Source organism: Mesoplodon bidens (genome assembly GCF_964165515.1).
Source record: "Mesoplodon bidens genome assembly, chromosome: 19".
Classification (NCBI taxonomy): Eukaryota; Metazoa; Chordata; class Mammalia; order Artiodactyla; family Ziphiidae; genus Mesoplodon; species Mesoplodon bidens.
The window spans coordinates 56,823,376-56,848,529 of NC_138179.1; the positions used below are offsets into that span (position 1 = coordinate 56,823,376).

Below are 25,154 nucleotides of genomic sequence, written 5' to 3' on the forward strand. Positions count from 1 at the left end.
GTGCCCACCCTGGATCCACATGCACAGTGGCTAAGGTACCTGTAATCAGCAGCAACAGTTATTATGCATAGGCTTACTCTGTGCCAGGGATGTTCTAAGAACTTCACGTACATGAATTCATTTAATGTTCACAACTCTTAGGAAGTTGGTGCTAGTATCCTATTTTATAATTGAGGAAACTGAGTCAAGTTAGAGAGCTTAACAAGTGAAGGAGTCAAGTTCCAACGCAAGCAGCTGGCTTCAGACTCTGCTCTTGGCCACTGTGCTTTACTACCTTTATATAGTTTTGCAAGTGACATGATAAAGTCATGAGTTTGGAGGGTGATGAAGTCCAATTTGGAGTGGTGAGAGCTGAGAGGGAGGATATGAATGTTAGGACTTAATTTGGTAGAACTGAATGAGGAAGGGTAGACTATGGTGAGGACAAAAGCACTGCCTCTGGAGTGAGGTTGGGTTTTGGACCTGATCCTATACACCAGCTGGGTGTGTGAAAGTGGACAACTAATTCAGAACCTTTTATGCTTTCATAAAACTGTATTTTAAACATATAATAAATGCATTTTTAAAAATGCATTACTTTTTTATATAATTATTTGTTGTTAATAGGCAAGCCCTGCTTTGGCCTGCTTGTGAGGCTTGGAATTCTTAACAGGCCAAAAAGGGATGTTAACCTAGCCTCAGTAAGAGTCTGCAGAAATGAAATAGTTGCTGGTCTCCCCGTCTCACAAGGCTGGATAAACAACACAGTGCTAAAGTTACTTGTTTTGGGGAAACATTTGTTCCTCTTAAAACATGGGCACAAAGCACTTTAGGAAACTAGTTTCCCAAGAGGCGCGTAAGGGTTTAAAGAAGAATGTATATGTCAAAGCTCGGGATAGTAATTGAGGCCAACCTGGGAATTCCAATTTACTAGGGCAACTGTTTTCAAGCCATTTAAGGTAGGAAGCAGGGCAGAAATTAGGTTCTGTTTTTCTTGGAATGTGTTGTATTTTTCTAAAGTGATGAAATTAACTACTAAAGATACCCAATCCATCTCAGTACTATCTAACATCCATAAAACTCTCTACAAACTGCTTCTGCAGTAAAAGTTGGGTAATTTCCCACAGAGTCAGCTGTTGATAAAGGAGGGTGTCTGCGTTCCCTCTTAATGTAAACAGCAATAGCAAGCTGGGATAATTCATTTACATCCTATGAACCGTGTTGCTGAGGTTAATGGAGCTGGGAAAAAAAAAGCCTTCTGGCCATCATGTCAACCCTGAAACACCATGTTCTAACTAAAGTGATTTAATTTCCCCACAAGGGGTCCACACTCCCCTCTCCCGTGGTTTCTGCCTATTCCCTCCAAGTGAGATCCTGGCTCAAATGCAACTATGGCCATATATCCACCCATATTCTCTTCCTCTCGTCAGCCAAGCAGTAAATTCTTCCTCACTTGTGCTGGCTTACCTTATGAGAGTACAGGTTCTGTGAGGGAGGAACTGGTCCGACTTTCCCAGGGGCCTTCGACTGCTTATAGAAGGCACTCAAGGGACTTCCCTGGCCGTCCAATGGTTAAGACTCCGTGCTTCCACTGCAGGGGGTGCAGGTTCGATCCCTGGTTGGGGAACTAGGATCCTGCATGCTGCGTGGCGCGGCCAAATAAATAAATAAATAAATAAATAAAGGCGGCACTCAATATTTTGAATAAAAAAGGAAATCCCTCAAATATCAAAGCATATTAAAGAATTGCTCATATACAACTTAACTTTAACGTTTTATTTTGTGTAAAAAAGGGCAAATTTAGTGAATTATTTTCATCTTGTACACAAAGTTATAATTTTAATGCTTTTCACATCCATGCTGAAAATTTGCAATTTGGTAAAAATGAAAGGAACATAAATTTCTCCAAAGGAATTTTTCACGCCATTATATACACTTTACGAGAAAGTTTCAAACACTTTCTCAATGATCACAAGTTACCAAGAAAATAAAAGATTAAATTTGTACAGATATTGATCTATTTATCAAATACATACAGAAATGATGTAAAAACCTTATGCAGTTTACTTTGACCTCTGTCCTCAAAAGATTTGCCCAGGGACAGATACTTTTTCTTTTGTATAAATGACTGTGGCTTTATTTAAAATATGAAAATCAAAGGAAGAAACCCAGTTTAATCACAGTATTTTTAAAATCCCTTCCCAATAGTAAAGGATCATTACCAAATATATAGCACCATAATACAAATATTGACGGGAGAGGGTATTCACATCACACAAAATTAATAATAATAAAAACAAACAAACACTGAAACCCGTGTTAGTATCCGTAGAATAAGAAGTTGATAACAGCTTTAGCTTTCCTCATACACAGCAAGGAAAAGGTTAAAGAGTTTAAACTACCAAAAATCCCCAAATAATCCTAACAGGAAAAAAACAAAACAAACCCAAGGTCAGCAGTACATTTGAACCGTAGAATAGAATGGGGCTACTGAGTTGTACACTTGGAGTCGTGGCTAAGACATAAATCTCCTCTGCATCAACTCATTTTCTGTTCATCGGCAGCAGGGAGTTAGAGTCTGAACAATGAAGAGGGCTTCAGATTGTGTTTATTCGGTAGGAAGTCCTTACCAACATTTAACGTTGGTCACGGGATTAAGACACGAAACACTTCATAAATAGGTGGGAAATCTGAAAACACTCAGAGCCTGGCTTTGCTGTAGAACTGGAAGCGTATAAAACCTGGCTACAAATGAGCATTTCACAGAACTAATTACCAGGCTCCAAATCAAATCCCTCCTGGTTTATTCAGTTCCCTATAGAGCCCCTAAGCCCAGGGTACTGTTAGAGCACACGATACAACTGGCTTCTTGTGCCCATATCATGCAATCGGAGTCCTGGGTTTAATTCACTAAGCCTGAGAATAAAGATTGTTGTAACCCTTGCTTTTTGGAAGTCTTCCAGGCTTTAAGTTTATAGGAAGATTCTTAAAAGTTAAAGATTTGGGAAGTGTGAGGATGTCACATTTACAGTAGGTCCCTCTCAGTAATGTTGTTTAAGATAAATATCCAGTAATTTAACAGCTGAATTCACATATACCTGACACATGAGAATCAACTTGGCATTGATATGATCTGCATGTATGCCCCTAAAGAGTCAGTATTAAGAAATGTTGACATGCGATTCCATACATTCTTACACTATAAAGTAACAAATTTTACTTCCAGTAGCAACTATAAAACCTTATGATATTAACCCCTCTTGCATAGAATGAGGTAAACCTGTGCATATTACCAATGCTATTATTCCCAAAGTAGAGCAATATTTTAGAAAATAAATTGCTGGTTTTTAATGTTCTATGCATTTTAAAATTCAAACAAAAAAATCTTACCTAAAATGGTCTCCTGGGGCTTTCCATTAACATTTTTTAAAGCATTCCATAGGCTGAAGGACTGTAGAGGTTAATCATTTTGATTAATTTCTAATTAGCCCTACCTATATTCCAGAGGAGATGGTCAATATTACCACTCTGAAGAGGCCAGGCGAAGACCCAGAAGCACTTCTAGAACAGATGCAAGTAATTCCTGAGAGTTTAGTTTATGAACCTCACTGGTAAATGCTAAAGCTCTCTCATTCAGTCACAACTCAGAAAGTCAAAAAATGCAGAGAGCAAACCTTTCACCAATTTACCCTTATATCCTTTTTTCAAAGGAAGCCATGTGAATTTTAAAATAGGGAATGTTCAAAATGGTCCAAATCCGTTATTATTGTTAAAATTAATTCCGAATAGAGTTAAAGACAATTCATACTAATTATATATATATATATATATATATATAATTAGTATGAATTGTCTTTAAATTTTAAGGAAATTAAATTCTCTTTCAAATTAGTTTTCTAACAAATCCAGGATAGTTAAAAGCAGAGCTGGAATGATTTTGAAATCTAAACTTATCTTGGCTTTAAACAACTGTTAATTTGATTCTTCTGGTAATATAGAACATGTGTTTTGGGGTGTGGTTATACCAAGTATTATCTCACAGATGGAGAGAAATGGCAGAGAACTGATGAGAATCCCTTTTGTGGGGTATTTTTTAGTAAGGGAAAATAAAATAAACTTAGGACAATACTGCATTTTCCCCAACCCCTCAACATGTAGACTGAGATCTTGTATATCTTGTCAACCATTCCAGTTTAACACTTTAGTGTTAGGATAATAATTTTACTCATTTTTTAACTAAAAGAGAACATATAAAAGTATCCAGAGTTCTTCCAGTTTTATACAGAACTCCAAAGAAATTTTCACAGAATGAAAAACATTTCTGTACAAATATTTAAAATGGGCTGCAATAAAATGCCAACAAACAGAATTACCCTTCCGTGATCTATGTGGTGATGAGCTCTCCATGGGGCGGGGATGGGGGGATGTTCAGTTGCATATTCTGCAGCAGAGGAAGCTGGAGATGTGACTGGCCTAACTTCCAAAATCCCAAAATCTCCCAACAGGTACCAAAAAGGTTCATTTGTAATGACAGTTCATTTGCATTTACAACTATATCCTTCTTAAATCATTTCTTCAATCCTGCTACCTAAACTTTAATCTTACCAAAAAAGTTAGAATTTCAGTTGTTAACAATGCACATAAATCCAAACTTGGAAAATATTACAAAATTCTTTCAAAAGCTTCAAATACAACACAAAAATTGTCCATCTTTATAAATTGAAAAATTTCCCCCCACAGCTAAAATAGTTTCCCTACCCACTTGAAAAATCTGGAACTGAAATTTTCTATGTTTAGCAAAATGTCCCAGTAGAATAGCCCCGCTGTACAGCTGGATTGATTATAAATCAGTCCTGTGTAAAATTCTTTCCCTCCCGCCCTCAGTTTCTGAGCAACCTCAGGGCTCTTGTTTGATGTAGAAGTTGGCAGAGCCGTTGCTTTCCTGATCAGATGCTCCTTGGAGGAAATTATAATCCTCTCCATCTATCAACTCCTCCTTCAGCTGCAATGTAGTCACTGTAAGAAATAAATGTACAAGATGTTATTAAGTCTTTCTAGAATATTCAGATTGCTTCATGTTCCACCAGCTTCACAGTTAATAAGACTTCTTCATGTCTTCAATAACTCTTAAAACTAACCCCCCCGAAGGAAGAGCATTTAATTAATTTTAATTTTCAAAGTATATTCGTAGTTAAGCAGAGTTCCAAAAAGGAACAATACTGCAAATTGGACACTGCACAAATGGACACTGTCAATGAAATGTTGAAGGTAATAGTGATCACTAATTTGACCAGAATGATTAGGATTTTTCTCATGATTAAGTATGCACTTTTTAAAAAAATTTATTTATTTATTTATTTATGGCTGTGTTGGGTCTTCATTTCTGTGCGAGGGCTTTCTCTAGTTGCGGCGAGCGGGGGCCACTCTTCATCACGGTGCGCAGGCCTCTCACTATCGCGGCCTCTCTTGTTGCGGAGCACAGGCTCCAGACGCGCAGGCTCAGTAATTGTGGCTCACGGGCCCAGCCGTTCCGCGGCATGTGGGATCCTCCCAGACCAGGGCTCGAACCCGTGTCCCCTGCATGGGCAGGCAGACTCTCAACCACTGCGCCACCAGGGAAGCCCCTAAGTATGCACTTTTATGTCAATGTCTACATAAACAGCATATTTCTTGGATAGTTCTGAATAATAAGTAACACAACAAATGACTTTAATGTTATTATCTCCAAGGAGTACCTAAAGACTCCCTTCATAAAAAAGATATAAATCTGATAATATTAAACCTGTATTAAAACTAAAATCAAGAAAAACTGAAGTAATCATTTAAGGTAAAATAAAAATTGACACCAGCAACGTGAAAATCCTTGGTATAAAAAACAGCTAACTTTGGGAATTCCCTGGTGGTCCAGTGGTTAGGACTCTGCACTTTCAATGCTAAGGGCACGGGTTCAATCCGAGATCGGGGAACTAAGACCCTGCAAGCTGTGCAGTGCAGCCAAAAAAGAAAACAAAACCAAAAACAGCTAACATTACCAATGGGATCACTTAACAGTAGTACTACCTGTCTGAGTTCTTATCTGAAGACTTCTTTTTTTTTTTTTTTTTTGCGGTACGCGGGCCTCTCACTGTTGTGGCTTCTCCCGTTGCGGAGCACAGGCTCCAGACGCGCAGGCTCAGTGGCCATGGCTCACGGGCCTAGCCGCTCCGCGGCATGTGGGATCTTCCCGGACCGGGGCATGAACCCATGTCCCCTGCATTGGCAGGTGGACTCTCAACCACTGTGCCACCAGGGAAGCCCTGAAGACTTCTTTTTTAATGAAAACAAACAACAGTATAGGCAATCCTCAATTTATGAACAGGTCATGTTCCAATAGGTCTTTATTTTTATGGACAACTGTTTTTCAGTTTCCAGTATTTTCAGTGGGGTTTAGGTTTCTTGGTAGTCACTGAAGTCAGGCTAGTCATAATTTTTAGTGACAGGAGGGCTCTTCTTACTGCATGGACAAGCAAGAAGAAAAAGAGGAATGTTTTCTTTGCTGGTCCCAGCACTGGTTTTAGGCAAAAGTTTAGGCTGTTTAATTCTGAGATTTTCCTATCTCTTTTTATAAACATCTCTTAAGTTACCTCAACGCAGTTAGCCAGTAATTTCAGACTGCCCTAAATTCTTTCCCTGAAGCCCACCCTCTACTTCCTATAGAACACCTCCCTTCAAAAAAATTACTTTCCTACCTTTTAAATGAAAATGACCTCAGCTAGGTGTTAAACAAACACTAGTCTTAGTAACTGCCAACATCTCAGAGATGTATTCGAGTTTCTTAAAAAGTTACTGTTTAACCAAAATTGAGTTGGTAAAGTTTCAAATAATTTAAAGAACAGGTGACCTTTTATGCTTATATTCTCACTGGAATCTAATCCCATGGTGAGTAATGCTAATTTTCTTCTTCAATTTCTTCAGCACAGAGACCTGTTAAGTCAGAGGTCACAAACTGGGCTTTTCCCTCCCTCACCTCTGCCCTGTGGTTCTTTTAAATTGACTGAATATTCTGAAACAGGAGATTTCATATAAAACCATGAAAAGTAGGGAGACTTGGTAACATAAGACTAGCATTCTTGAAGGGCTATTAACAGTGGGAACCAATGTAGCCTAAGGCCTCCCTCTGCACAACTTGTGACTCTCAGGCTGGCTGCTCAGCCACTGAGTAACCACCTATCTGCTTCCTGCAGGGACTGTCTCCAAAGGAAAGGTGAAATTTTTTTGTTTCTTTTTTTATGACTCTTTTCATAACAATTGGAGTGAGAAGATGAAGATATATATGGAATGTAAATTGGGAACTGCTTATACAGGGGGAAAAAGGTCAATTTATGAGAAGAATTAGGACTCAAAGAGTATTTAGATGAGTAGTAAGCCAACTAAGTTTCATGAAACAATAACACCACGTGGAACAATATTAAACTGGCTACTTTTAAAGTCAAATAGTGATAGAAAAATACTTTGTGTCTTGATTTTAGTTACAAAAGATTAGTTTCAAAAATAATGGTCTTTGACATCTTATCTAATAATTTAAAGAATAATCTTTTGGGGCTTCCCTGGTGGCGCAGTGGTTAAGAATCCGCCTGCCAATGCCTGGGACATGGGTTCGAGCCCAGGTCCAGGAAGATCCCACATGCCGCGGAGCAACTAAGCCCGTACGCCACAGCTACTGAGCCTGTGCTCTAGAGCCTGCAAGCCACAACTACTGAGCCCACGTGACTACAGCCCGTGCTCCACTACAAGAGAAGCCACCGCAATGAGAAGCCCGCGCGCAGCAACAGAGATCCAACACAGCTAAAAATAAATAAAATTTAAAAAAAAGAATAATCTTTTGAAATAATGCTAATTCATTTTATTTTACTTTGGCACTTGTTTTGGTAATGGTGTTAAAAAATTTAATAGCCCAAAGACTGAAAAGTGAATACACTATGCCTACAATAATAGCAAAACACATACCAATCAGACTGCTGAAAGGTAAAGAAACATGACTGTGCTTTACTTTCTTTAAAAAATCCTTTAAAAGATTAGTTAATATGATAAAAATGCTTTTATGGAGGATATCAAACATATAACAGTTACCCTTCAAATCAAACCAACATGCATTGTTAAGGACATTTGAACAATACCATGAAAATAAACACATGGAAAAGGAAAAATCCCAAATTTCATTAAAGGTGCAGTACCCACAATAAAAGGTTGATTAAAACAATATCTTGTTATATGATGATCAGATGGCTAAATGAATGAGAAAAGAATTACTGTGCTTCAAGACCAAACATGTTCCATTCAAACAGATGCTTTTTGTTTTTTTTTAAATGTAAGAAAAGTAAATTGAAATTCTAAAGCATATCCTGAAACTATTTGCACTTATTATTAACAACAAAGTTCTGGATTATGCTTCTACTCATGTTAAAATATGGAAACAATGTTCTTAAAAAAAAGTAACTCAAGATAAAGGTGAAACAGTCACTCAGGTGTGTAATGTTCTAATGCAAAGTTTCAGTGTTTTTGAGGAACCTAAAATAAAGCCTGTCTGGTATCTTCACACTAATCATTTCTCCTTTACAGGCCTTATTCTCAATGAATGATGGATGAAATAAAATAGATCCTGTGGCTGATGTCACTTTCTACACAAATGCATTTTCTTGGTTCTGTTTTTAAAAGGAAGTTATTTTGCTGACTTTAATCACTAACATTTCAGAAGACAATCTAACAGAAATCACATTTTCCTAGTTAGCAGTCCATAAATAATAAATTCTCTCAATAGCTAAACAAATCATAGCTTTCAGAGAGTTAAGACAGCAACGTAGTCCCTACATAGTTTCACCACAGTAAAATCACATTAAATCCCACAAGATGTGCCCCTAGCTCAGAAGACACACACAATAGACACTAGTGGAAAGGGAAGTCACTTAGGAGGCTTTGTGGGTTCCATCCTGTATGCCTACTCCAAGTTCCTGGGTTTTGCCAATCCTGAGAGTCAAGTTCTCTCACAAAACGTGACACACGCCTTCAAAATCAGTCTAATGCTTAAAGAAAATACATCTAAAATGCAATAAAAATTCAAACATATTCAGAGCTCACAATATTATCTATAGTTAATCACTTAGGTTACAGAAAACTTTCATAATAACAAGTACAAAAAGAAAAAAGTTACAAAGACAAGAAAAGAAGTTGAAAGGCTCTTTAGACATTTGAAGGTATTTCCATAAAAGAGCAGGTAAACTTGCATTTGCAGTCCTAATCCATTTCTTATACAAGAGAGGTATAGTAATTTTCTCTAGATATAAAGATATGAGTGATCTTCAGAGAAACAGACTAGGAAGGATCAAGATCACCTAATACACTGTTTAAGAAGGCAAAAACTAAAGAACACATTTTAAAATGGAAAAAAAAAGGCTGATGACAACTTCAGGTGCAAAAATATTAGCAAACAGAGGAATGAGAAGAAAATAGAGCTAGGTACTAAGTCCCATCATGGTTTTCAACATATAAAAGGCATTTTAAAGACTGCAAATTAGATAAAAAATTGTTTAAAAGCAATAGTTAGGATATGGCAGAATATAAGCCAAGGTAGATACAACTTTGGCTTTGGGGCTATTTGATCTGTACTCACGTCTAAGATTCATCATATGCAAGTGAAGCCTCTGACATTCTACGGTAACATGTTTGTTCTTAGCATTTACAAAGGGCAGTCTTCCTTATACTCTACCAGCTTAGCCTAACCAATTCAACTCACATTAAATGTCATTTACTTACTTAATCACTGTACATATATAAACATGAAATTATAGAAATAAATTTCACTCAAATTCAATACCAAAATTATACAGGTGTTACATTTCCAAATTCATGTTATTCAACTAAGATTATGGTAAATGTTACTACCAGAACTAAAATGACACAGGAATACAATACACATCCTGTCTACTGAATGAGACGCTATGGAATGCTATGAACAAAGCCTCATTTTTGGATCTGATTAATCAGATTGCTCCCTTATGGCATACTTCTCCCGCAGGTCAAGTCACGTAGAATTCTGCAATGCAAAATGTTCAACCATTTTAACGAAACCATGAAACAGTACAAGTTGTCTCACAATTCCATAAACTGAAATCACAGCTTTACCCGAATTTGAAGCTCAAAAGTGGCTTGTAACAAAACAAAAATCTGAAATCACATAAACTGAAATCACAGCTTTACCCGAATTTGAAGCTCAAAAGTGGCTTGTAACAAAACAAAAATCTGAAATCACATAAACTGAAATCACAGCTTTACCCGAATTTGAAGCTCAAAAGTGGCTTGTAACAAAACAAAAATCCTTCCCTGATTATTCATTTTAGTGAAGTGACTACCAAAGACTAATGAAAATGAATTTTTTAGTTGAAAGAAAAAGAAAAATTTAATGTCAGCATCTGTCGTGCCAGACCATGCTTCTGTCTCCCACCACCCTAACCCAGACTTTGACCCTCTGCAGTACCTGAGGTGCGGATGTGACCAATTACCTGTTTTGAGGCTGGGACTGAACTCTCGGCTAGTGCGGGGAGGTGGGAAGACCTCCGGGGCTGTCTGTGCTGGAAGGGCTCGATATAGAGGGGGAGTCAACTCTTCGCCACCAGAAAAGCTCCTCTGTACCCTCCCTGTCATGGGCAGGCTCGACAAACTGACAGGCTTCTTCCCAACTGGCATCTTCCTCTCTAAATATCAAGTTAAACTAAAGTAAGCTTTTACTTACATGTGTGGTAAGAAAACTGCATCATAACTAGGAAAGGTTGTGCTGCACAGGATACTTTGAAAAGAAAAACAACTATGCAAGGTTTGTATTTCTGAAAACAAGGTGTGTGTGTGTGTGTGTGTTGGGGAGTGGATGATGGGGGAGATTATTTCTAGTTTCTCAGAGTCTGGTAATCCTGGTTCTTGACTCTAATCAATTTAAAACAAAACAACGCAAAATGAACTACAGAGAGCATCGAGTGTGGAGAATAGCTGGCTAATTACCTTCAAAAAAAGTTTAGTTTGAGGGGGACTGACAATCCAATGGCAGAGAGGGTTCTAAAACCCTACTTGTAGGCATTTCACTGCCCATATAAGCCCAAACACACACTGTCCTTCAGGGAGAAATCAAACAGTTTAATTAATGAATTGTACGAGTGGCAGGATTTTACTGATATGAAATGTGCTCCCCTAACTTTCGGTTTATAATTCACTCTTTTAGAAAACAATTATAATTCTTATTCTGAAAAGCAGTTCTAAAATTTAAATGTTTGTTGCCTGCAAGTTCTTCGGCAATCTAGTTTCTTTTGAAACACCCTTTGGTTACGGTATCATAAGCACACATAAGCTTTCAAAGACTTACACAATGCTTTTACCAACAACAAAAAAATAAGCTTTGTAAATACTGAACAACCAAACATACTGCATTAATGTGATTGAAAGCTGAAGGATACTTACATATCTTTGTGACTATAAATTATATCTGTTTTCTTCCAGAGTTTACAAATGACTCAGGCAAGAGCAATCAGAAATTATCCTTTGCAAAATCAGAACTAAAAGACAAATCTAAGTTAGACAGTATTCTTATGTAAAATGATCTGGAAACCAAGCTCCTGTGCGTACACATTCAACTCTCAACTGCCAAACCAAAATCACTTGCAGCATTCATTTAGACGAAAAAGTCTAATGTACTACACACTTGGAAGTAAAAATGCAAGGAGAATCTCCAACTCTCTACTACTTACAATAGCCCCTGAAGATGGTACAGAAATTAGCGCTGGTTTTCCTGCTCTAGGATTACTAAGCCTTGAGGAAAAAAAGGCTTTTCAGATTGGACAGATCATGTGCACACAACAGTCTATATGATTCCCTCGACAGAACATCACCCTTATTTTTCAGAAGCACTAGTTAATAGTTACCCCTTTGCAGCATGAACACAGCTAATTAAAAAATAGGCTAGAACCCGCGCACCACAATGAAGAGTAGTCCCCTGCTTGCCGCAACTAGAGAAAGCCAATCTACTGTCTAGTTCTGTAAAAAATAAGCCTTACCAAAGAACACACTGATGGATGATTTTAGGTACAAAAAGATCAAAGAGCCATTAAGATGAAACAACAGAGCCAGAATATAATAATCTGTAGACAAACTTAAAAACAAATAAAAGGTTTTGTGGCCTATCTGACTGATATAAATCTGCATGCAATGGATGAGTTAGGTTCCTGGACCCCAACCTCTTTCTTATTTTGGCAAGTAAAGTTGTGTGGAAAAAATTTCTAAGAAATTATTTGCTGAGTAATGTGAAAAAATAAAAGGAACAGTGTCCTTACAATGAAGATTGCTTCTTCATTCACAAAGCACTACAATTCCTTATCCTCAATTCCAAAATACAAAGGTTTTTTTTGGCAAAACTTTGGCAACAAAATCAAACCTCACTTGGTGATACTATTTATAATCTTTATTTGGCCCATTAAATGTAACTGTTTATATATATTTTCCTTCAAAAAATGCTGCAGATGGGGCTCCCCTGGTGGCGCAGTGGTTGAGAGTCCACCTGCCGATGCAGGGGACACGGGTTCGTGCCCTGGTCCGGGAGGATCCCACATGCCGTGGAGCGGCTGGGCCCGAGCCATGGCCGCTGAGCCTGTGCGTCCAGAGCCTGTGCTCCGCAACGGGAGGGACCACAGGAGTGAGAGGCCCGCGTACCGCAAAAAAAAAAAAGAAAAAAAATGCTGCAGAGTCTGCAAGGGGTGTTACATAATATATGCTACACACACTGTACTTCTTTTCTAAAATCCAAAAATTTCGAAATTCCAAAACACATTTGGTCTCTAGGATTTCTAATAAGGGACTGTGAGTCCCTAGTTCTTTTCTTTCTTATGTCCAAAGGACAATTTAAAGGCATTAGAGGGACTTGACTGGTGGCACAGTGGTTAAGAATCCACCTGGCAATGCAGGGGCCATGGGTTCGATCCCTGGTCCAGGAAGATCCCACATGCCGTGTAGCAAGTAAGCCCGTGTGCCACAACTAGTGAGCCTGCGCTCTAGAGCCCGCGAGCCACAACTACTGAGCCCACGTGCCACAACTACTGAAGCCTGTGCGCCTAGAGCCTGTGATCCACAACAAGAGAAGCCACTGCAATGAGAAGCCCGCGCACTGCAACCAAGAGTAGTCCCCTGCTCGCCGCAACTAGAGAAAGCCCGCGCACGGCAATGAAGACCCGACACAGCCAAAAATAAATAAAATAAATAAATTTAAAAAAAAAGGCATTAGAGATGATGTCATAATACTAAGAGTTATTAAAATGTTAAAGAACAAATTATATTTTTAGCTAAATTCATTTCTTCAGCTAATCCAGAAATCTGATAACGTTAAATGTCACTAAAAACTGGGATAGTGATATCACCACTTCATTAATTTCACATTTCTTCCCATGTCCCCAGCCCATTAATTCAAAATAATTAAGTCCCATAAACCATAAACAAATCATGTAGGTGTCACACTGAGGAGGTATGTGAACTGTGTATACAATGCTCAGAAATTCGTCCTAAAAAATGTCATAAAGTCACTAATAAAAAGCATTCTTAAATTCGACACATTGCAAAGAAAATTCTGAAATCTCATAATAATAATAAATAAAAAGTGAAAAGACAAGCCAAAGCAGCCTGTCTTAGAGAAAGCTTAGTGATCACATCTGCTATGGTTAGTCCACTGACATGAAGTTACTACATGACTTCTTGCTAATCAGTTCCAGATAAGTGGGAAATCACTTTGATCTACCTGGTCTGGCAATGTTCTCTAGAGTTCTTTTAGGTGAATATCAAACACGGTAAGCAGCCAGTCAGCAAAATAATTTTTGGTCTGTGGGAGGCTTATGTCCATAATATAAAAGAGAGGGTAAGAGACAGGCCTGATGGTTATCACTATTGTGAGGCTGACTTGGGTTTCATGTGGGGAGGAAACTAAAGCACCACTGCAGTGGTTGCTAGAAGTCTCCACTGAAAAAACAGTTAACATCAACTATAATCAAACGTGTGAAGGTATATTTGATTCTTCACACTATTTCAGTCTCTTGGTTGTTAATGAGACAGATTAGCACTTACTTGAACATATGGCAAGTCAGCTGCAAAAATCTGTTTTAGTTTTAATCCTCTAATATACTTTTTACTTTAAAAAAAATCTTTAAGTAAAAATAATCTTATCTGAGAATGAAATATTCCATGACAGGTTTCATGAAGAGAAAAATCTGTAGTTTTCTATGGGGTGGAGGAGGGAGATTTTAAAAGAATCAGAGCTATCAATATATTTTATATTATTTTGCCTATTAGTATCAGTAATCATTCATTGTAAGGTAAAATATAATATAGACAGAATATTGAAAAAGATTTTCTTAAGCCTGATTGTGTTAGCTATCAACTTGAATTTCTTTTCTTTTTTTTTTTTAACTTCAATTTCTTACAAGTATCATTCTAGAAAGAGAGTTTTGGTTTATAAGAAGGATGGGTTTATTAGTCTCCAAGTCTACTGTAAGCATCAAGCATCTGCTTTTACAGTTTTTTTAATAAAAAATTTAAAAAAAGGATTAATTTTCAGAAGGTTTACATATTACTTCAAGAATCATTCACAGACTCTATTCTTTACCGTATATCAAATATTATGGTAATAATTTTTCCTGTCAATCAAAGGTAAGTGCTTCTCATTATTGAAAAGGTTTGCCTTTGATGGCATACTGCACCTTTAAGCATAATACAGAATGCACAGTTATCAGCTCTCACAAGGGATACCATTTCTGTGCAACAATACCAAGACCCCAGTTGGCTGACAAGTTAGGAAATGTATATAAACACCACGTGGTGACCCACTTTTCTTATGTCCTTTGTATTGCTGGGACTTAGCTTTTTTCTTCTGTTTTGATGAACCTGATTGGCTTTCTCTTGATGCTAAAAAATAAGAGAAAATTGGTATCAAATAATTGCTTACAACTCTAGATACAACTTAGATGAACTATCTTCACCAAAACCATGACGTTTATAAAAGTACACGATGCTTTGAAAATAAGGGTACTTGTTCCTGCAAAACCATGAAGCTCAATACCAGATTCCATTATTTATTCAATAAGCACTTATTATATTATATATCACTAAATTTTAGCCTATAACTTTAAACTCATCAAAGGAAGTCTAGCTTAATTTGGTGAGTGCTCTTAATGTTGTGTTTCTATAGTCATTAAACAACTGACTATTGAGTTCACAATGCCATGGTACACATGGTCTGATTCTGTGATATTGTTGTTGAGTCTTAAGATCTTACCTGGCAACCAATCAGACATAGGTATATTCTTGTCCTGTGAGCTCACAAGATGATTTATGTGAGACAGTCCTCGGAGAATTGCTGATTTTTACAAAAGGACACCTTTTCTGTATACCAACTTACACTGTGATGCTGGAGGCTGTAGTTGATATCCAGTTAATTGACACCACCCTACAGGATAGAGGTCAGGGGATTCACAGTCTACCCACTGATCATATTCTTCTTCCCATCCATCAAAATGTATCCTCAAGAGACGATGAATAATTCGAGTTACTGTGGCTACACATATTAATCGTGGCTCCATGAGATCTACTGCTTCTAATTTCATTCCTACACGAAATCCGTGATTTGGAACATCCTAACATCGAGAAGCAAAATATTAACACTGGTGAAAAGAAGAATGTATAACTCTACTAACACTAAGAAAGACAAAAGAGAAGTAACATAACCAATTAACAACTTAGACCCAAAAAATCCCAAATAATTAATTACTGAAACATAGGAAGGTGAAGCATGTAAGAACTAGTTAGGAAATGTATTCATTCCTATTTTACTCAGATTAAAAGTGAAACAAAGTTTGGAAACAAGCTTCAATACCTATGTAAAGGAAATACGTACATTGTTTTACTAATCTATATTTGTTTATATTAATCTCCACTGAGAAATTCTAACATAAGGCAAAGACATTTTGATCAACAATGATTTGCATTTGTGAAGCATCAAAAAAAATCCACATAAGTATTATGCGATCTTTTAAATTTACCTTATTAAATAGTTTTACTGGTGCTGCAATGGAGCCAGTTTCCCTGAGGTAGTCAAACCATTTAAAAGGAAGTTTTGTGTAACCTGAAAAACACAACTGGTTTAACTAGGAGTTCACCTAAAATTAGTGTAATATTAAAATGTAGATATAAAGTAATTCAGTGCACACTACAATCTCAAGTGCTAATGCTGTACAGGACAACAGTTCCTCCGTTATATGGATATTCTTCTTTTTCTAGGCAGAAACAGGTGCGCCCATTTATTCTAATGCCAAAGTAACTCTCCTCTCCTCAGTGTATAAGAACTATAGACTTTTGCTTTTTAATCCTAGGCTTAGAACAGTCTAATATTTAATATTTTTTCAGTAGTATTTTTCTTTCTTTGTAAGAAAGAACACTGGCTGGGCAAATACTATTTTTATAGTCTTCTGTTTTGGCTTTTCTCCTTCTTAAGAGAAAAATCCAAGGCTCAGATATTGAACCTAGGAAAGTCACTGGTTAAGCCATATGAGCTATTTAAGCGTATGTACTCTTTTAAAAAGTCACATGGTAATCATTTTTATTTTTTAATTTTTTTTGGCCACACCGCTTGGCTTGTGGGATCTTACTTCCCCGACCAGGGATCGAACCAGGGCCTCGGCAGTGAAAACCCCGAGTCCTAACCACTGGACCGCCAGGGAATTATTCCCTCATATGGTAATCTAAAGATGAAAACTTGCTTTCTCTCAAAGGCTAAAGTATCTATTTTTTAAAAAAGTTCATGTATGCAGTAGCTCTTTGAGCCTACATCAACATCTCAACAGGGCTTGAGAATACCAATTCTTACTATAAAATGTACAGATGCTGAGGGAAAATTCTACACCAATGTAATTTATTAAAGCTACCTAGGATACAGTTCTTTATGTTTTCAGAGCACCCCCAGCTCTTGTTATGTACGCATATGTTTATATATACATATACACACATACTATATTTTCATACAGCAAGAAATCTAGGGCTGTGGTATATGTTGTAAACTGGTACCATGTAAAAGGAAAGCTAGGATGAAAACCCAGTGTATATATTAGGAAGAAGTACCTCTGGGTGGAGTAAGTTCAATCATGTTAATTTCACAGAAACCAACAGGGAAAATAGAAGGGGAGGTTGCATGATAACAGAACCAGTCAGATCCATCTGCTGCTTCTGAGCCATCGATCCCAATCATCAGGAATCCATCAGCCAGCACCTTTTAAATTAACAGAATTCCAAGTATTTAAAATTAGGTACCCACAATGTTCACTGCAGCACTATTTACAACAGCCAGGACATGGAAGCAACCTAAATATCCACTGACAGATGAATGGATAAAGAAGTTGTGGCACATATATACAATGGAATATTACTCAGCCATAAAAAGGAACAAAACTGAGTTATTTGTAGTGAGGTGGATGGACCTAGAGTCTGTCATACACAATGAAGTAAGTCAGAGAGAGGAAAACAAATACCGGATGCTAATGCACATATATGGAAAAAAAAAATGGTACTGATGAACCTAGTGGCAGGGCAGGAATAAAGATGCAGACCTAGAGAATGGACTTCAGGACATGGAGGTGGGGGGAAGGGGAAGCTGGGACGAAGTGAGAGAGTAGCAGTGACATATATACACGACCAAATGTAAAATGGATGGCTAGTGGGAGGCTGCTGCATAGCACAGGGAGATCAGCTCGATGCTTTGTGACCACCTAGAGGCGTGGGATAGGGAGGGTGGGAGGCTCAAGAGGGAGGGGATATGGGGATATATGTATACATATAGCTGATTCACTTTGTTGTACAGCAGAAACACACACTGTAAAGCAATTATACTCCAATAAAGATGTAAAAAAAAAATTAGGTACCACTATTATAAAAATGATCCTTTTAGTGACATTCTAAAAGAAAGGAAAATCTATTACATAAAGATCTCTTAAAAGTGAAAAATGTTTATTTAATTACCTTAAATAACTGAAATTATAATGAAAAACATCTGTGTAAGTCCTAGTGTGTACCAGAAATAACAGCATGGTTACACAGAAGTGATTTCAGAGGTCTAGGGAAAACAGTCCCTCTGCCAATGGCCAAGGCTGAGTGCTCTTTTACAATTTAACTATCTAGTCTCAGCTAAGCTTTAAATCTTACTCAGTAATAACTTTATTTCCTTCTGATTTATCACATAGAGAAGTTTTTCTAAACCTTTTCTACCTTCCTCAAGCTCCAGCTTTACCTCTCTCATGCTCTGGATGATCGTGCTCCTCTATCACAGAAACTACGTGAGGGGCCTCACAGTCCATCCTTTGCACCTCAGATTGTTGTAAGTAGTAGTCCTTTCTTTGCCCCTCAAGACAAACTTCTCCATCTTGACCTATTGTCACTGGTACCTTGCTCCTAAAACACCATCTCTTATACTCTAATGTCTCCCAATTCCCATTATATTAAAAATATTTTATTTTCAAACAGTTCACACTTACAGAAAAGATACAAGAATAGTACAATAAATTCCTATATACTCTTCACCCAGAGACTCAATTCAGGTTATATACTATGTAACTCCTTGAAGTCTGACTTCTGTCCTGACCCTACTAAACTGCTAAATTCACCGATGACCTCCTAGCTTGTCAAATCCAGTGCCTTTTTTCCAACACTTCAGCCTCCCTTACAGTATCCCATACCAGTGGACTACTCAATTTTTTGAAACATTTAATCCCATACTCTCATTACATTACCGTCTACTGGTCCATCTTCTCACCTCTGTGTTCATTCCTTCACATTATTTTGGTGGCCACCCTTTCACCTCCAGCTCGTTTCTGATTTTAGCCCTTTTCTTTTGTTTTCATGATGGCATCCACTACACTCTTCAATGGTTGACTTTTATGCCAACAATTTCTCCAGTTTTATCATGAGTTTGTCACCCTCCCAGTGTCTCAGTCCTGCATTTTACCTGCATGCTGAACATATTCTCTGAGAGTTAGTACAGGGCATCAAACCAACAACTTCCTTCTCCTGCTCCTTTCAAAGGCAATCAGTCACTGGGTCCCCATAGCTCTCCCTAAACATTCAGTCCCTTTATCCTGGCCATTAACTAACTCTCTCTCCATTATGTTGTTTGATGTCATTGCTTTCAGCCTTCCTTCATGGACAACTCCTCTCTGGCACAGTTAAACTTTCCTTTGGTATGACCTCTGTTCATTCCAGAAAACTTTACCAACTTATCCTGTTCATAAAGAAAACTCAGACAGCCTGACCAAGCATTAAAGACTGCATAATCTAATTCCACATCATCTTTTTGTCTTTGCCTGCAGGTTCCTTTCTCCTAGTTATTTCTACTAGATTGGATATGTACACTAACTTTCTCTTCAACCTTAACAGCTCTAAGACCTCTGGAAAGGACTATCTCCACTCACATGGGTTCTTTTCTCCCTTTCTAAATACAGCTGACTGGAGGGGTTAGTATTCAACCTTCAGAGGCCCAGGCCAAAGGCTGGGCTCAGTTGTTTAGATTCTCTCTCAGTAATTAGAATGAACAGACACAGAGATAGTAGTCAAGCCATCAGCTGGAGCTGGCACTGAAAGGTTGTGATACAGACAGGGACAGGGACTACCACGTGCAGACTGAGTGAGCAGGACACCAACAGAGAAAGAGTGAAAGAAGAGTGGTGCAGACACAGAGCACGCGTGGAATAAAGAGGCCCCCGAGAGGTGGAGGATAACACTGAGTTTATGCCTTCCCAGGTCTCATCCCTGTGTCCTTGCATGTCTGTGAGCGTGCCCATTGCAACCTTAGAGTGACTTTCCTAGAGCTCACTTGTGCGGGTTTCTGTTCCTTATAAACAAAAAGCCTGGTCCAGAATATTCAAAGCAACTTGTTTGATGTGCACTGTGTGTGAACCACTCTCCATTTCCTAAATGTGACCTGTACTTTCTTTGCACTCTTGATGCGTTTGTGCATATTCACTTTCCATGACACAATTTCCTCCTGCATCTCTGCTTGGCAGAGTTTTTCCCATCCTTCAAGACAAAGTTTTCAAATGTCCTCTCTTCCATAAAGCTTGCCCTGATTCCTCTGAGAAGATGTGACCTCTTCTTTATTTGAATTCCAACAGTACTTGTACCTTTCTTAAATCATAGTTGATCTTGTATGTTAAACTTATTTTCATACATCTTATCTTGTTCTACAAGACTGTAAGCTTCTTAAAGTCCAAACCAAACCTAGCATGGTAAGAATTCATAAAGTATTTTCTGAGTGAAGCTGGGTATTCTACTCGCTGGACACTTTTTTTCCTTTCACATAGAGCATGGTGCTGGTTCCCAAACCTGGCTGATTTTCAGAATTACCGAGAGAACTTTTAATTTTCTTTATTTTTTAAACAAATACAGATATCTGGGCAATAATTCTTGTGATTCTGATTGAGTAGGTCTGGAGTAGGTCATGGAAATCTATGTTTTAAATAGTACCAGGTGGTTTGGATCACTAGTCGGGTGAAGAAGAACAACAAGGTTTGGAGCCTGTCTGGTCCAGCCGTGTGACCTGAACACAAGTGTTTGGGACATGGCAGCCATCACAACTGTTTTTAATTCTTCTGGCTTAAGGCTTAAAAACTGTGTTGAAATGCAAATCACAATTTAGTTACACCTTTACGTAAGCAGATTCTGGATCCATGGTTCTTAACCTTGGTTGTACCTGAGAATCACCTGGGGACTTAAAAAAAAAAAAGAAAAAAACCAATGCTAGGGCCCCAAACCAGACTGATTAAATCAGAATGGGGGTGCGGGGTCGGGGAAGAGGCCTAGTCAATGGTATTTTTTTTGTTCCCCAGGAGATTCTGATGCCTACTGAGAACTGAGAACCACTCTTCTACATCTTTTTATAAAAACAGTTTCAGAAGAGAGGAAAAAAGAGAAAAGAAGTAAAGTACTACTAAAAGGGGAAAAAAAAAGCACACAAAGGAAACGTAGGAAACTGAAGATAAACTTGGCCTTGTTACAAATTCTACGCTGGACAAGCTTTGACCAGGAAGTAAGTTAAATAAATATTCCTCCTCTAACTTAAGGATATACTGCCATAAAATAACAGTAGCAGACTCAAGATAACAATCTTGACAACAAGATATATACAAAGAAAAGCTCCTAAGAGAATTCAAATTCCTTTTGAAATTATTAGTACCATTCTCCCCAGGGAAGATGCAGCTGCACACATGTTATGTCACAATGAACACGTTAGGGGCCTCCTTCTCCTGTTACCTGAAACCTAGTTCCTGTAACTGCATTGTTCCTATACTTTAAAACCTATTCTCTTACCTTTCTAATGGTCGCAACACATATGGTGGAAAGATTTAATGGGTCTATAGCTTCCAATTTCATGCCTTCCTTGAACCATTCCCCACTCTGGTCGACTTCTTTTACCTGAAGAATTACACGAAAGTACATCTACTGTCACAAGTGTCGTCAGTGTAATAACTGTAACGATACCCAGTTGAGAAAGTGTACCAGATGAAAATACCAAGTGTCTTCTCCTACCTACCTAATATTGTAACACAAACTTCCATTAGGGAATAGAGAGAAGTCAGGCAAATAGAATTGAAGAATAATTATAATCAACAGTTGTGACACATATGGATTACAAGGTCTTAATCCTTTTAGGTGAACATATGTAATTACGATTTCCATAATATTAGGAAAAAACCCACAACCCTCTTTCAAACCTAATTTACAAATGAGGGTTCTTATAAAAACTTCTTACCTTAGCAAATAAATGTGGTGGTGTATCAAAATGTCCATCTTGTTTCTTTGTAATATCTACAAGGAAAAGTTACATACTAATCTGTCAGCATTTTTGAGAAGACCAAAAACCACATTTCTTTGAAGGTTTCAAACTCACAAGGTATGTATACTCTAAAACATGGCAAAAATACATGCCTTCTACATTTATGGTGAATAATATTCTTTAAAAATCTTTCTCTCTTTAGAGTACATGTGCTGTTATTCAGCCAATCAGAATGCTGGAAATTCCCTAGGTAGGGAATTACAACTTTAAAAAGTACGTTTTAATGTGTTCAGTATTAAGTCTAACCACATTTAATTTCACTATTTCATCTAAAATTGAATGGAAAGGGAAAGGCTATCTTTAGTTCTTTCAAACAGGCTGGATAAAAAGGTGTAAGAAAACAAATGTAGTTGTGACCAAAAGTGCATTATTATTATTATTATTTTTTGTGGTACGCGGGCCTCTCACTGTTGTGGCCTCTCCCGTTGCCGAGCACAGGCTCTGGACGCGCAGGCTCAGCGGCCATGGCTCACGGGCCCAGCTGCTCCGCGGCATGTGGGATCTTCCCGGACCGGGGCACGAACCCGTGGTCCCCTGCATCGGTGGGCGGACTTTCAACCACTGCGCCACCAGGGAAGCCCCAAAAGTGCATTATTTTTTTTTTTTTTTTTTTTTTTTGCAGTACGCGGGCCTCTCACTGTTGTGGCCTCTCCCGTTGCGGAGCACAGGCTCCTGACGTGCAGGCTCAGCGGCCATGGCTCACGGGCACAGCCGCTCTGTGGCATGTGGGATCTTCCTGGACCGGGGCACGAACCCGTGTCCCCTGCATCGGCAGGCGGACTCTCAACCACTGTGCCACCAGGGAAGCCCGCATTATTTTTTACTTGAGCACAAGTGGAAGGAATATAAAAGAATTGTTAGGACATTAATACCCTGGTGTGAAACTTTCCTATTTAAGGTAGAATAAGCAGCCCCAGCAACTAGTTCTGATCTATGCTATTCTGCAGAGAAAAATGACCAAGTAGTACAATTTAGCCTCAGTGATATTTTCAACAGGAGTTCTCGTGACAGGTGCTTACCAGATCTTTTGAATCGATGGCCTATGCTTCGAGACCAACCGATATGATGGATTAATGGGCTGTGCATATGGCACCAGAAGTCATCTGTTCTATCTTCACTCTCTTCATACACTAGTCTTAATCTTCCTCCAATTACACTTTCAACCACTGCCACTCGTGTTCGACACAAATGCCTCTTGTCAACCACTTCTACTCTCATGCAAGGTTTGAAAGGATACTGCATGCTCTCTGAAACCTTGAAACAAAAGCAGAACTGTTGGGAATTCATGACAAAGGTCTACAAATAATTTTAGTATTGTACTATAAAAATACCGAGCGCGCTTGATAGTTAACATAGGTCATCTGACTCACTAATTGAAACAATTCCTTAAAAAACTTCGAAGTTACTCCATTTTTTAGAGTTCTCATTTGCCACTTCAGTCATTTCTAAGATCCTGTCTTTACCTTTTGTGAGAAATCGGGAGGAAGTGTTTTGGCACCAGTAAGTCGTTTCACTAGAAAAGCTTTCCAGTTTGTATACTTATGCTGAATAGCTAAAACAAAAGAAATAACCAGTTACACTTTAGCAAAGAATAGAATTGCTTCATAAGCTGTTAAAAAAAAAAAAACAAACACATTTCCCTGCAATTAAAGTTCTCAAGAAGAGTAACAAAAATAGGGAAAATAAGCATGTCTTGCTAGCAAATAAGTTACTTGAAACCAAAAAATATTATTTTAATTTCTATGTCACTTTAATGTTACTAAGTGTAAAACTGCATTAAAGTGCAAATACTTACTCTACAGTAAGGGTAAAGAAGCTACTCACTTCTAGGAGGGACAAGAGGTTTTCCACTGGCTGCACACCAACCAACTGGATGGATATCAGAACCACATATATTGCACCAGAAGTCCAGACCAGAGTCATTTTCAAATCCTTCATATCTTAAAAGGGCATTGTAGCCTGAAACCAACAAAGCAATTGCCGCATAATAAGAAAACCAAATGAAATAAAACAGGATACAGCTGCTGGTAGTGGTTGTCAAGTGTCAGTGAGCACCTGAAACAGATTCATGTGCAGGGCTTGTGAACAGACAGATAGCTGGGCCTCACACCCCAGAGCTCCAGATTTAGTAGAGCTTGGGTGAGCCTGAGAATCTGCATTCGTAACAAGTTCCCAGAGCCTGCTGTCACTAATGGCACAGATGAAACTTCGAGGACTATCTGAACAATGTAATTAGTTCAACTGTTTTCAGAGCACGGCTTACTCCTCTCAATATATTTCAACTTGACCCATAGTTTCTTAAATTCTAGAAAAGAAATTCTCAGTGAAAAGAGGGGTGGGAAAGTTCTATTAGAATGTGTAGTTTTGGAAATAAAGAAGACTGTGGTAAGTTAGTATAACCTTGTTAAGTCACAGAAATCCAGTTAAAGTACATTTCAAAGAAACTGCTTTATCCAAGTGATCAGGTGACCAAATTATTTTTGGATAATTTGGATGTGGCTCCCTTAAGAGCCTAAACTTTTCTGTCTTGTTTATTTGGAAATAAGATTTGAAAATGCGAGGTAAAGAAGTTCAATAAACACAAATAAAAGTATGTGAAATCACTTAAAATCTATATGTACTAAACAAATCGGAAGAATTATTTCCTGAAAAGAACAAATAGTATATGATATATATTGTTTATAATTTAATAAACCTTGTATTGATAATAGATTAAGGTTTAATTTAAGGCCTTTAGTGGAATAAAAAAGGCCCAATAAACTTGTATTTCAGGCTGGGAGCTAAGTTCAGTCAGCATTTTCGTGTGTTAATATTTATGATGAAAATTTATAGCATTAAACTTTTAGTTTTAAAATTCAATAATTCACAGAACAACTCATGACTTTGCTAACTGTTGCTGATTCTGGGTTCACCATCAATATCAGGCTCACTTCTAAAATGTCATTAAAGGGGCTTAAAATAAGATATAAGTTGCAATTAGATAAAACAGAAATGTAAAACCAGGTGGAAGATAGAAATAATTCTTGGATATTAAATACACTGATCTTTAGAGCCATTTAAATGCAACTGATTTAAACATCAAGCAAAAAATATATATATACCGCTGTTTTCAATTAAGGTGTAGAGAATAATACAAGCATTTACAGAATGCTTATATAGCTGGGGAAATGTTTCAAGGAAAAGGTGGGAACAGGAACTGGGTTAAATACGGTTAAGTGAGAGAGTGAGAGTGAGTAAAGGCATGGAG

General features: G+C 37.9%; 1 protein-coding gene across 10 annotated transcripts in view; it reads right to left on the reverse strand.

Moving 5' to 3' along the window:
• Positions 1–3,806: 3,806 nt before the first annotated feature.
• The window catches only part of MBTD1 (mbt domain containing 1), a 63,004-nt gene continuing 41,656 nt past the window's right edge, over positions 3,807–25,154 (reverse strand). For all 10 annotated transcript variants that reach the window (XM_081218182.1, XM_081218183.1, XM_081218184.1 and 7 more), the window contains 10 exons: positions 23,732–23,866; positions 23,371–23,459; positions 22,927–23,161; positions 21,824–21,879; positions 21,382–21,486; positions 17,149–17,296; positions 16,074–16,156; positions 15,434–15,668; positions 14,863–14,940; positions 3,807–4,995 (listed from right to left, as the gene is read on the reverse strand). In XM_081218182.1, the coding sequence (XP_081074308.1) occupies positions 4,877–4,995; positions 14,863–14,940; positions 15,434–15,668; positions 16,074–16,156; positions 17,149–17,296; positions 21,382–21,486; positions 21,824–21,879; positions 22,927–23,161; positions 23,371–23,459; positions 23,732–23,866 (1,283 nt within the window). In that variant the 3' untranslated portion in view covers positions 3,807–4,876. The remainder of the gene's footprint in view (positions 4,996–14,862; positions 14,941–15,433; positions 15,669–16,073; positions 16,157–17,148; positions 17,297–21,381; positions 21,487–21,823; positions 21,880–22,926; positions 23,162–23,370; positions 23,460–23,731; positions 23,867–25,154) is intronic.